The sequence below is a fragment of the Phytophthora cinnamomi genome (assembly GCF_018691715.1).
Source record: "Phytophthora cinnamomi strain GKB4 chromosome Unknown Contig70, whole genome shotgun sequence".
In the NCBI taxonomy this organism is placed as follows: domain Eukaryota; phylum Oomycota; class Peronosporomycetes; order Peronosporales; family Peronosporaceae; genus Phytophthora; species Phytophthora cinnamomi.
In genome coordinates, this window is record NW_027151003.1 from 78631 (window position 1) to 92022 (window position 13392).

At 56.9% G+C, this 13392-nt stretch overlaps 3 protein-coding genes across 3 annotated transcripts; 1 reads left to right on the forward strand and 2 right to left on the reverse strand.

The window, feature by feature from the left end:
- Positions 1-675: 675 nt before the first annotated feature.
- On the reverse strand, positions 676-8016 carry IUM83_18607 (callose synthase 5; the record flags this gene model as incomplete). The annotated part of the gene is made up of 1 exon (XM_067943617.1): positions 676-8016. The coding sequence occupies one exon, from the start codon at positions 8014-8016 to the stop codon at positions 676-678; it is 7341 nt and encodes a 2446-aa protein (XP_067786218.1).
- Positions 8017-9026: 1010 nt separating this feature from the next.
- IUM83_18608 (Transmembrane protein) lies at positions 9027-10706 on the reverse strand (the record flags this gene model as incomplete). Its single annotated transcript, XM_067943618.1, has 1 exon — positions 9027-10706. The coding sequence occupies one exon, from the start codon at positions 10704-10706 to the stop codon at positions 9027-9029; it is 1680 nt and encodes a 559-aa protein (XP_067786203.1).
- A 1292-nt stretch (positions 10707-11998) lies between these two features.
- Positions 11999-13255, forward strand: IUM83_18609 (uncharacterized protein; the record flags this gene model as incomplete). Its single annotated transcript, XM_067943619.1, has 5 exons — positions 11999-12233; positions 12316-12325; positions 12401-12521; positions 12577-12828; positions 12887-13255. 5 exons carry the CDS (start codon positions 11999-12001, stop codon positions 13253-13255), a joined length of 987 nt encoding a protein of 328 aa, XP_067786226.1.
- Positions 13256-13392: the final 137 nt, after the last annotated feature.

Genomic DNA, 13392 nt, shown 5'->3' on the forward strand with positions numbered 1-13392 from the left:
ATCAGGTCTTCCGAGGCGAGAAAATATGCTCAGGGTGCGCTGGTTTGGTTGGTTGCTCTCGATGCACGGGAGGAAGCAAGGCGCGTGGTTATTAAAATGGTGTAGCCACCTTCCCCATTCACGGCAAAACGGACGCCGGGGAAGACTTTTTTGCCCAAACTTTGGATTCTGTCTCGTCGGCGTTAGTGTCGTGCATGGCACCGACTGATCACAAGTTTTGGCTGCGGAGATGGTCGATCATAAATACTAGTACATGACGCAGATCTCGCTGTTGGACAACCCCCGCTTTCGACAGGCGTGACATCGGCGTGGCCGTGACTGTCCGCGTCGTCCTATCCACGATGCACGTGCTGTTCCATAGCGAAAGATGAGCGGTAAGACGTGTGACTTCTTCATGGTCGGATGGCGGTCGAATGGGTGTGGAGCGCCCCAGCCGCTCTTCGAAGCTTATCCATCCACTCCCACGACTTTCATCCTCCAGCGGACTCGGAGAATGCTCAGACCCCGCATTGCTTGCTTGCTATCCATAACTCCAGCTTCAGCCGCACTGAAACGCTGCTAACAACGAACTAAATAATACGAAACGTGCATTTTGCTTGTTTTTATCTAGTGCTCGTCACTAAGCTATTCTGGCTGTGGTGACTTATACCAACATGGGACATTGTCACCAATGACTTAGAGTCGAACCGACTGGGTCTCTGCGTGCAGCTCGGCGTCCGGGTACTGCTGCGACTGCAGGAAGGTCACGGAGCGAGGCTGGCCCTGCGGGTACGCGATTTGGCCCTGGCGCAGGTCCTCAATGTGCTCGGCCTCGAACTCGGCTTCGAAGTCGAACGTGGACGACAGCCTCGTCATCTGGCGGAGACGCTCGGCGTTCGTGGCGGACAAGTCCGCGGACGACGACTGCGAGCTGCTGAGACCCCTGCTGAGGCCCGTGCTCAGGCCGTAGTTCAGCGGCGGTCTGGCTGTGGCTGGGTCCTCCATGCTCTGGAGCCGGTGGAAGCTGAAGTGGTCCGTCTCATTGTGTGTTGAGCTGCGACGAGCCGATTCGGTTTCGTCCACGTTCACGCCGCTGAAGCCGAACTGCGTGGCGTTGGCTTGGGCACGCGAGCCGGCGCTGCTGGCGGGGGGCCCACCGCGGGCGCTGGCTGACGTGCCAAAGTTGACTTGAGCAGCCGATGACGCCGGGTTCGAAGCTCCCGAGCGGTTCATGGCCGCCGATGCCTGCGCAATGCGGGTCTGCTGCCTGTGCAGGTCGTCGACATCCTCGTGCTCGTCAGCAGCCGCCACAACCTCGGGCGCGGACTCGCGCATCGACCGCTGGTACTTCTTCTCGGCCTTGGTCTGGATGGCACCCAGCTTCGTACTCGCGCAGAACATGAAGAGCACGATCGTGAGCGCAGCCGAGCTGCCGGACAAGATGAAGGACGCCAGCGTGAACGACGGGTCCAGCAGATACACCACACCCTGCACCGTGTAAAACACGCACAGCGACAGCGTCCAGTAGAGCGGTCGGCGAGAGGCCGGGAACATCTCCAGCGCCGACAACCACGTCACGCTCATAATACTCAAGCCCGCTGAGATGTACAGCAGGCACAGCAGCGCCTGCAAGAGGCCACCATCGGCTTGCGACACCGCTCCGATGATGCCACAAGTGAACGCCACCAGCGCCACGAACGGCATGAACTCCTTCAGGATGGTTTTGCGACGCACGTTGTCCACCAAGAAGCTGCCGAACGCATAACCCGTCGCACAGCACAGCGCGAAGTACACCTCCCAGTAGTTGTTGGAGTTGCCAGAGTCGTCCGCGTTCACCTTCAGCGTCCGCCGGACCAGCAGCGTCTGCGACATAATCAAACCGAAGACGGCTTGCAGCGCGAACACGATGGACAACCGGAACATGAGGTGGTTCTCCCTCGTCTTTTGGGTCAGCTCGGCCTGCACAAGCGCGATCTCCGGGTTCACGTTCTGGCGACGGCGCAGACGAATAAGGACAGCTCGGGCAGGCTCCTCCTGCTTGTGGGCAAGCAGCCAAACGGGGCTTTCAGGCACGAACCACAGAATGGCGAAGAACGCTATGATCAGCGCAGGCTGCACGAACACCGGTTGTAGTCGCCACATATTGGTCGGCTTGTTGTCCCAGTCCTCGCTGATGGTCGTCGCGTTCGTGTTCGCCATCAACAACGAGTGAACGAACCAACCGCTCATGGAGCCCAGCAAGAAAATAGTCACACTCTTGCCACGCCAGCCTTTCGTGCAGATCTCGTAGCTGTAGAGCAGGTAGTTCATCATCAACATGGCCGATCCCATTGCTGCCAAACTACACGAAACGAGAATAATCGACGTGCTAGAGATGAAGTTGAGGCCGAGTGAAACAAAGATCAGGCTGCCACCGATCGCCATGTTCACACGACGTCCGAGCACACGTCCGATGAGCAGCGACAGAAGAACAGCGACGACACTCACAGCAGCGCAGGTGACCTTCAGGTAACCGTTTTCCATGTAGTTCAGCATCTCCGAGCCGTTGTTGGACAGCTTGGTAGTCACGAAGTAGTAGAACGATCGGTTCATGAAGTTGTCGCTCGGGTCGTTGATGTAGCCGAGCGTGTAGACGAACGAAGTAGTGAAGCCGTAGATGAAGCCACCCAGCAAGCCAAGCAGGATGCACAGCGACGCCGCCACCTCCGAGCCTGAGCTCAGTGCGCGTGAGAAGCCACCGTTGTACATCGCGCGCGTCTGGAGAATACGCATGAATGGCAGCAGCGACAGCAGGAACAGCGGCACAACCAGGAAAATACCGACGATCATGTCCATGAGGAAACCAAGAGTCATCATGGGGCTCCACATCGCGATTTCCATTCCGAAAACACCGTTGAACGCCAAGGCGTACTGCACAATCGAGTTGAAACCCAAAATCATCGAGATGGAGAATGTGAAGCACTTGAGCACGGACCAACCACCCACGGCCCCGAGCACCAGCGGCACCAGCATGATGCCTCCGATGACGCACACCATGTACAAGATGCCCTGGACCGCGAGCGACTTCAGCTTGCGGTGCTTTGACACGCAGTGGTGCACTCGGTTTCCAAACCACAACAGCGCCCACGTGGCACCCATCGCTCCGAACAGCAGAGCAAACCACGCCAACTTGAACTCGGTCAAGAAGACATAGTACATCGCCAACGGGTGACGCAGCTCACGAAGGCAGTAGGTGAGACGCCCCATTCCACCTAAAGGTACCATCAAGTCGACGTCCGATTTCCACCAGTCGTCCCATCCGTCCTTCGGCTGCAGAGCTGCAGCACTGCTTGCGTCCTTGTTATTCTCCTCGTCGTTGGCATCGTCCTTGTGCTGTGAGCGCATCATCCAGGTGAACCAATTGGCAATATCCACCTTGGACTTCTGCAGGACCAGACCGTCCGTGTTGAAGACGAAGGGGGCCATCAGCCAGCATGCACCGAGGAACAGCACAGCAAACGACGCAATGCCGTAGCTCTGCGACTTGCTGCTAAAAGCCGCCAGCGACGTGATGTTGGCAGGGATCAAATCCGGATCAGTGTTGCAGTCGAAATCCGCAGTCGCGCAGTACTCCTCGAGCGCGCTCGACCCAATGTCGAACGAGCCGTAGATTCCAAACAAAATCATCACGCCGATCAACTCAACAGCTTTGCGGAAGTGGGAGACGCCGTACTCCTTGAAGAAGTTCACCATGGGGTCGCGTGTGATCGAGAAACCACGACCAGTGCCTCGGTACTTGGAGCCGCCACGAATCAGAGCCACATCGTAGAAGTGCGCCTTCGTGCCCGTTAAGAACACGTAGAATACAATGCCGAGCGTTGCGATCAGTTCAACCACCTTCATAGCAGCCTGCTTAAATCCAAACTCCACGAACAGAGTCGCAAACAAGGGCAACGTGGTTAGCATACCAAACTGAAGCAGATACTGCGTCGTCATCACGCTGGCAAGAGAGTTGAGACTGCCAGTCTTCATGATAGCCGTGATCTCCACCTCAGAGTGCGTCGCGACGTACAGCTTGCAGTACGCATACACGTACACGCAGAATACCGTCAGAGCATTGCAAATGTAGAAACCGAAGTGCCCGTAGAACATGGAGTTCAGGCGCGAGAAGTCGAGTGAGTTGGTCAGGCGGTGACCCTCACGACTCAGGCAACTCTCGGCACAACCATTGGACAGCTTCGCCTCGAATGCATTGATCTGACTCAGCGTCACATCACGGCCCTTACCACACTGCATGAACTCAACGTGGGTCACCAATCCGCCGCGGAGAGTGACATTGTAACCACTGAAGACATCTTCCGACAGGTTGATACCCTTACTAGCCTTGGACACACCGCCGCTCGTGACGACGAAAGACTTCTCGAAAACATCCGGGTGACCGTAGTGCATACGCGAGCGAAGCGGCTTGGCCAGCACACGCTGCGTCAGCGTCACGAACACCAGCTCCTGGAGCGTCATGAAACGAGCGAGAGATGAAGCACGACCCGTGAAGACATGCTCCTTCATACCGATCACAGTCACTTCCTCGCCCGTGCTCGTAGCAGTCGCCAGGAAGTTAGGCATCTTCAGACACTCCTCCAGGTAGTGCTCTTGGTTCATATCGATCGTCTGTAGGTACTCGCCACGCGTAAACGGCAGCGCCACGTTCTGGTTCTCCGGTTTACCCTCACCAAGAATCGGGTTACCAGGCAGCTCATAACGGTAGACTTCGACGATTTCGCTGCCTTCAGCCTTCACAAGCACACAGTCAAAGCGGCTGACATCCTTGTCGCCGTCCTTTTCCGTGATTGTGTCCACAAAACTCACGCGCCAGCTCGGGAACTTCTTCATCAGGTAGTCGATATCCGCCGCACGATGATCGCCGTTCGCGACTTGCTTGGAGTAAATCTGGCAGCCGGTGATGTAGGAGAACTTCAAAGCGGAAATGCGGTTCATCTCGTCCAACTTTTCTTGGAGACTCATATCGCGAAGAGAGAACACTTCCAGCCAGCGCAGAAGTCGGATCGCGTCTTCGTACAGCATCATGCCGTGCACCGTTCGGGCAAGCGTTTGGCCACGCATTGAAGCCCAGAGACGCACCTCCGTTGAGTTGATCTCCAGCGCCTCCTCCAGCGACCTAGCACCCATTCGCTCCAGGAAGTTGCTCCATTCCTCAGCGTGGAACGTAATGAGATACTTCATGATCGTGAGCTCCGTCCAACCCTTCGCCTTCTGCTTGTTCTCCAGCTCCGCGAACAAAGCGTTCGAGTGAACGGGGTTGTTCAGCTCATCCAGCGTGAACAGCACCGTTTCCGAGTAGTAAGGTGTCATGACGGAGAACGAAGGCATGGCTTCCATCGAGTCTACCCGCGGCATCTCCATCGCCAGTGAGTGGAGGAAGAAGCCCATACGACGCTTGGCATCCTCGCAACGAGGAAGAGAGCTGGCGACATCTAAGCGGAGCAAGAAGAACAAGCGCGTGCAATTGGTAATGAAGTCCTCCGGGGCAAAACGCGGGTGCTGTGTAGCAGGTTCCTCCCGCGGGTGAACCGCGATCAGACCTGTTTCAGCCACAGCATCAGCCTTGTAGAGGTAGATCATCCGCTGGGTCTGGAACTCAAGGTTCTCGGTGGCCTGCAAGAATCTGCAGTTGTGCAGCTTGCGCGAGACCGTTTCGTCGTTCAACATCAACTCCAGCGTCAACGCAATAGCACGGAGGCGGTCCACGACTTGAGCGACTTGGACGTGCAACTCCATTCGCAGCTCCTCCGGCAGATTGTCCAGCGAGTCGATCCCCGAAATGTCCTCCGGCATGTCCAGGATCACAGCCAGCAGCTCAACCATGTTGGTCGAAAGCTGCGGCATGTACGTCATGTCCAGCAGGGACACAACATCAGGCGACGAGTAAATGTACTCGAGCACGCTAAGTGCACCCTTCTCTTCCTCCTCGCCGAGCAGCAAGTAGAAAATATCGCGGGTCAACTCCAGTCCGTTCTTCATACCCTCCAGGGCGTCGGCAGTAGCAATGTTCTTGACCAAGGTAGCGGTGTCCCACTTGTTCGAGCGAGCTTTAGCAGCAACCTCCACGGCCTTGGACAACTTGCCAGCCAGCAGGAAAATCGGCTCCTGGATGCGCTCACCCTTGTTCAGAATGCGGTACTGCAAGATAACCGTCTCGCGGTCGTCCAGCAAGTCGTTGAGACGGAAATTGTCCACCACTTGGTTCCAAATAATAGCAAACCGAAGACGCACGACGTCGTGGTGACGAAGTTCACCAGCATCACCGCCACCAGGAACAGGCGTGGCTGCGTCTGGGTTCGGTTTCCTGGTTCTAAGCGACACCACCTTCTCGTCGAAGAGCTTCGGTGCCCCAGCCATACCCTTCTTGAGCTGCGCGAGTCCCACGTAGTGACCAATATGCATGCGCTTTCCCATGATCAGACCGATAATAGACTGGTACAAGATGAACCAAATCTGGGCGTCGTACATGTACACGACGAAGATCGGGGCCCACAGTGCGAGGATGAACATGATATTGTGGCCCGACTGGAACACTCCGTCGTCGTCAACAGTAATATCATAAATCTCAATGGACGGCGCCATCAACGGGCGGATCATGAACTGCAGCGCGAACAGGAACTTGCAGAAGAAGATGGTGTACCACGACAAGGAGTATTGCGAGTAGTTCGCCCAGGGCTGCGCCGTGTTGCGCCCCACGTATTGTCGACTGGTTCCGTCCAGCGCGTTCACTATCCGGATGCCCCAAATCGCATTGGGGAAGAACGCTCGGATCGTCGCTGCCGTCAGCACCGGGATACTATAGATCGCCAAGTACACCAACCCCATGGACAGGTACGACCCTGCCGTTCCTCCACCAGGTAAAATGCTGCTCAGTGATCCGAAAAGCGCCGATTCGTCGGGCGAAAAGTTGATAATCATGAACAGCGCGAAGAAGATCGAGTGCCAGATCAGTCTGCAGAACACCCCAACCGCCATCCACATATCCTTGTACAGCCTCACTCCGAACAGCCAGATCTGCATGACCACCTTCATGGCCAACAGCCCCGTGACCGTGATGAAGATGGTGTAAAACGCATGTGCGCGGATTTTATTCTGGCCGCTGTTGAAAATCCGGAAGAAAAATCCGAGCCCGCCGTCGTCGTTGCCCTCGGCCATATACGCCACATAAGTGATGACCACCAGGACGTGAAACACGACCACCAAGAAGTACCAGACTCGGAAGAAGGCCAGCACGGGGTTGAAGACGCTGCGCTTCTCCTTGAAGGTCTTGGGGTCGTGCGCCTCGAGCACCTGGGCCACGTTCATCTCGTCGCACTCGAGGCACTTGGCCGTCCAGAAGAACTCGTTGACGTCATCATAGTTGGTCGTGTCTTGGTGGTCGAACGCGCGTTCGCCCTTGGGGGCGGTCGCCGTCCGCATCTTGGCGATGACGCGATACACAGGTCGGACGATCTCGTTGAGGTAGAACAGGTCGGCCACGTCGGGCAGCGAGTCCAGGAACTCGAGCTTGGCCGCCATGTTGTGGTACAGGAAGCACACGCACTCGGGCATGAAGCGCAGGTTGCCGGCCTCGCCCCACAGCAGCAGGAACAGCGCCAGCTCCTTCTCCATGCGGGCCGTGTTGTCCTTGTCCGGGTCGCACGCGCGGGGCGGCGTGCGCAGGAACTTGCACCACATGAGGTAGTTCTTGAAGAACTTCCTGTGCACGCGGGCGAGCGCCGTGCGCGTGACGAAGTCGCTGCTCTCGGCGGCGCCCTGCGGGGCCTCGGCGCGCACGCGCATCTGGTAGTTGGAGATCCAGCAGCCCAGGTTCTCCTTCTGGTTGGCCACGCTGGCGCGCTGGAAGCCGAACTTGCGCTGCAGCAGCTCGAACGGCCCGCGCGCCGCCGCCGACGCGGCGTGGAAGCTCTCGAGCCGCTGCAGCGCCTGCTCGCGCTCCACGTCCAGGTAGTTGGACTCGGCCTGGCGCCGCACGGGCGTGCGCGCTGCGGACGCCATGGGGGCGGCTGTGGGTGGAATTTGGCTGCCGGGAGACTGCGACGCGTGGAAGGATCGAGCTCCTTGACTCTTGGGCGCGGCGCAACGGCGAATGAGCCACCGCGAGCGGCTGCAAAAGCGTCTGGAGCGTCTGGGGCGTCTGGGGCGTCGGCCGTTGACTTTGGCTGATTTCTAGGCGCGCCAGAGACCGGCGTGAACCTATGAAGGAGGCCAATCGGGCGGGCGGAGACGCGTTATAAGAGACGGAGGAACGGGATAATTGAGATTGTAAGCAGCACGGCGCGGTGGCACTGGTTTGGGACGTTTATTGCTGGAAAATCCATCGCTGCGTAGGAGTCTAACGGTTTTTTTTTGCTAGTCGAGGTCTGGTGGCTGCGGTTTGCAGTTTGCTGTTTGACTCCTGACTCACGCCGCCGTGAGCACTGGGCACGGGGTGCCTATCCTAGCCGGGGTGTGACAAGGAGCCCGTAGCCATTTGCCGTGGCACCGCTTGATTTTCATGTGCACAGCCGCCGCCGCATTGCAGCAGAACGCTGCGCTGTGCGTGTTGGTGGATGTACAGCATAGCCCGAATGCTTGTCAGGCCTTCACTCGGCGGAGGCGCATGAAAAATCTAACTCTACATCAGATGGCTGCGTTCTTTGTCGGAAAATCCCGCTGACTCAGCCATGCGGTGTCGCAACGCAAGCGCCGCAGTTGCGCCGCAAATAAAAGTGTAGATTCAACGTGAATTAGGCATTAGGATAATGTCCACTCGCGCAAACTTAGTTAAACAAACGATAGGCACATCTGATGGTTAAATGTGCAACGATTACAACACGTACTGGAGTGCGGTGCTGTCGTATGACCCGGTCGACTCTGAAGTCACTATGATGTACATAGTTGGTGTCTTTTCTCACCTTCGGACTTCGGACGTCTGACGCGGAGAAGGTGTTTTTACGTGAAGGAATGTAGATGATGGTGCATGTAACATTTACCAACGAACATCAATGTAGGGTGAAGAATTTGATCTACGAGCAGCCGTCGCCGCCGGCGATCTGGTAGCAGGAGGTAGACGGGAAGATGGACATGATGTTGGTCATGATGGTCCACACGTAAGTGAAGGCGACGATGATGACGACGATGACCCCCACGAGCTTGCTCTTGCCGCCGTGGCGCCGCATCGCCTGCGTCTCGGCCTTCTGGCGCGGAATGAGCAGCACGAAGACCGTCGAGAAGATCTTGCAAGCGTAAGAGCAGAGGTAGGCATAGGTTACCTGCTTCCGCACCTCGGTGTCGTCACGCTGAAGGTCGGCGGTGGCGATGTCGAAGTTGGCGTCGATGTTCTTGGTGATGACCGTGGCGAACGGCGACGCCAAACTCGAGACAGCGACCACCAGACCGTAGAATGCGGCTTCATTGCCCTCCTCCATGATCTCCACCATGCAGTAGGTCGACACGATGAAGCCGATGTTGGTCGGCACCTGCTCCAGCAGTGGCACGCCCAACCAGAACCACTGACTACGGACGACGTCCCAGATAGTCAGGAAAGTGGGGAAGCAGTCCACGAACACGACCGCGAGTTGAGTGACGACAATCATCCAGCGCCAGTTCCAGTTCAACCCCCACTGGCGCACCGCCAAGAGCGACGCCATCGAGATGAACGTCGAAATAATGGTCGCGATACTGCTGTTCACGGGCGAAATGGTCAACCAGACGCTCTGCAGCGGAGTCGAAGCCGTCACGCTTACATACGAAAACATGTTGCCGAAGAACTGGTAGGCCAGCACTTGGTACACGACGCGGTACTGGATCAAGTCGAACAGTTTGCCGAGCTCAACGCGCATCGACCGACGCTCCGCCTTCTCCTCTTCAATGCAATACCAAGCCACAGCACCCGTGATGAGCGAAGTGGCAGTGCAGACGCCCATCAAACCGCCCACGCGGATCGAGCCTGCGAAGGTGCCGCCGTACTCTTCCGAGTTGAGGCCGAATCCAACCAACGCGGACGCTACAACACCACCAGCGTCACGAGCGACCCAGATCATCGTCTGCAGATCACCACGACGCTTCTCACCTTCACGCTGCGAGAGCTCAACCAGGGTTCCTCCACACGCGGTGAACGATAACACCATACCCAGGTTGGCGACGATCATGAGTAAAACGAATTTGATGCCGGAGTTGGGGGCGTCGTAGTTGATCTCGGCGATTTGTTCGGCGGTGAGCTCGGATTCCGAAAGCGACGCCCACGAGTTGTCCGGGTAGTACGGATCTCCCTCGGGTAGCACCGCCATCACGAACGAACAGATCGTGCACACGACCCATCCGATGACCATGTACGGGCGACGGCGGTAGCCGAAGATCGGGTAGCAGTCGGTGATGATACCGAAGAAGGTCTTGAGCGACCATGGCAACGCTATCAACACGTAGGCCGACGCCGTTGCGATGCCCGACATGCGCAGGTAGTTGTTCAGGAAAGGGTACGTTAAGCTGTAGAGCACGCTGTAGATCAATCCAGCGCCCGCGTACTGGAACAGGAACCCGAAGTAGTTTTTGCTCTTGGTGTCGGGGGCGGGGCCTTCACGCAGAGCCCCTTCCTCGAACTTGGCCATCGGGTTGGGCGATTTGGCTTCGAGGTAGTCGGTGCCATCTTCGACTTGCAGGTTCTTGCCAATGCGAGGCGTCGACAGGTTCGACTCGCGTTGGGACATGGTGAACCACTACGCCCAGTGTTTCGGTGGTGCTGTGCCTTCGAAGAAGTGAATTGGGAAATGGTCATCGGAGCTGACCAAGCAGTACGTGTGGTGCTTCATCTCCCTTTGATGCTACAGCCCATCAAAGTCTCTGCTGGCCACCCCGCAGCCAGCCATCGCGACGGAGGCACCAGCGGAAGAAGTGGTTGAGGTCTCCGTTGCCCTCAACAAGAGCACCTCGGCACCGAGCTGCATGCCTCTCGCCAATCATGGAGCGGCCGGGCAGGAGGTGAGCCGTCACAACTTGTCCGCCAACTCGACGATCGCTGCAAGAAGATGGTGTCACGTGTATATCGCCGCTGAACGGCGTCGCTGATGTCCCTGAGCGTCGACAATTGGCGTCGCAACCGCGAGCGAGATCGGCCCTGCAGGCAGCGCTGATGCCGTGATGGCCGAGCGCGCGCCTCAAACCAATCAAGCCTTCGAACACCGGATCATGTGGACAACAGGAGGACCTGGTCGATTGATCAATCACCGTTGAGGTCGTGAAGACTGCTGAAGCTGCAAGCGCGGTGTGAGCATGAACGTTGACTCGGTGCCGAGGCTTTGCGGTTTCTAGCTGTGAGCTGGGGACGCTGAGCAGGACACCACGAAGACTGCTGAAGTTGAGTCGCGCGAGACTTTGCTAACGCAGCCATCCGATGCCCCTGATATCTCCGAGGAGTGGGGAACGACGGCCATTATTGTGACGCTGATTAATCGGCTGGTTGAAGCTCTCGGCAGGCACGTGTGAAGTCCGTGTACACTCGAGCAGTCTCCGCCAACTACGAGGCGTGCCGACATCCTTGGCGCCGCCCTTTGCGAGAAATATGTAGAACCCGACACGCTTGTTGCAGCACTGCTGCATCCTGCAGCAGCAGCAGGATGCTCAAGTCAGGCTGGGTGATCACGGTGATCATCCATCACCCGGCAAAACTTTACCGCATCAAATACAAGACCACTTGTCTCGACTGTTGGTTGAGTCGACATGCCTTCAACCACTTCGATACTGCTGCTTGGTGGGGGCAGCGTAGGGCCTGTGTAGCCGAGGAGGTATGCACGACGAATTGTCCATCTCTTGAAAACTGGTGCACAACAACTTGTTGTGCACCAGATTATTGTCAACAAGTGTATCGGTCTGACGGCGTAGTACCTTTCCTGGTGGACGCTTTGCCCCGCCACAGAGCGACCCGCTCGTGACACGAAGCTCTGGACGTCGTGCCCAACCGCAGCAATACATAGCAGTTTATTTTTGCTGTGGAAGGGAGGCCATGGGCAGCACTTGGAGTTCAAACAGCTTCTTCTCCTTTTATTCTTCATCGCCATCGACCTTGCAACTTCAAAGCAAAGACGTTTTGGCTCTGTGCGAAGATGGCGACTTGCTTCTTGCACGCGAGAAGCTCGCTGACTCGGCATTGCGCGTGGGGGTTGAGTTTGTCGTGGCTCGGGACATTCAACGCATGCAGCGTGGGCAGTTTCCTTCTCAGCGTGTGACGTCCTTGCCCCGTACGTGGTGTTAACGTTCGACTTTGGTAGCGTTCTGGTTCATTGAGGCTAACTTGTCATGCCGCATGTTTTCGCTCATCAGCGTGGACCAGGTGAGACCGAGCTGCTCCAACTCGATGTCAACGGCGATGCGCTTCTGACTTCGTGCCCCTTGTTTTCGATGCCAGCTGCGAGCTGCTGCTACGGCACGAAGGTGCTCTGCGAGTCATCGCAGTTAACGCGAATGGACTTGAGCTTGTTCCATTCGAGGAGCGAGTTGCAAGCAAAATGCCGCATATTCACGATCGTGTAAGGCCACCACCGAAGTTGAGCATATCCGTGTTTGCTAATCTGTCGCTTGTAGTTTGCAATTCGCCGTCTTCAATACGACGCGCGTAGTGAAAATTTGTCGTCGGCATTGCGTGAATTGGCGCTGCAGATTGCCTCAGTCGCCCCGATTTCATGGCACTCGCTGCTGTTCCCTAGCGCAGGGATGGCCAGTACTCCGAGGTCTCCAAGATCTCCACGGCAGCAGTCAGTGGATCGAGAGGCAGTTGTGGATGCACTCAAGGTGCTGCCACCACTTGTTCGGCAATTGCTGTGGCGAACGTTCGAGGTAGGACGTGTCATGGCCAAGGGCTATTTTTCAACAACTAAGCTTTGGGGTCTGGTAGCTCCTCTGTCTAGGACTGAAGGATATCCCGACAACATCGCAACCCGCCGATAGCAAGGCCAGTGAACCGCAGCACCCGTCAATACAGCCAAACGACGAACCAACAGTCTCAAAAGCTGAGAACCAAGCTGCTGCTGCGCTACGCGTTGCCCTGGAAGCGGTAGGGATCGCCGAATTCACTGCTCGCCTGAGTGCTGCGTTCGTGGTCGCAGTGTACGAGTATGTTCACCTCGTGAACCCAATTAATTCTACTAGGAGCGAGCCTCTTGTCCCCGCCGCGTTTTGGTCAGGAAGCAACGACAACGTTCGCCTTACCGTCAATCCTTCCACTGCTCTGGGACTCGAGATGGCTCTCACCAGACCAAGTTGAATGCTCAAAGTGAACATAACACGAAGTATTCATTAGCAAAACGAGTGGCTCGAGCCGCCAACTAGACGGCTTGACACCTTACCTATCCTAGATTTCTATCTACTTGCCATCGACTCCGAGGCTGCTTGCCTCTTTCT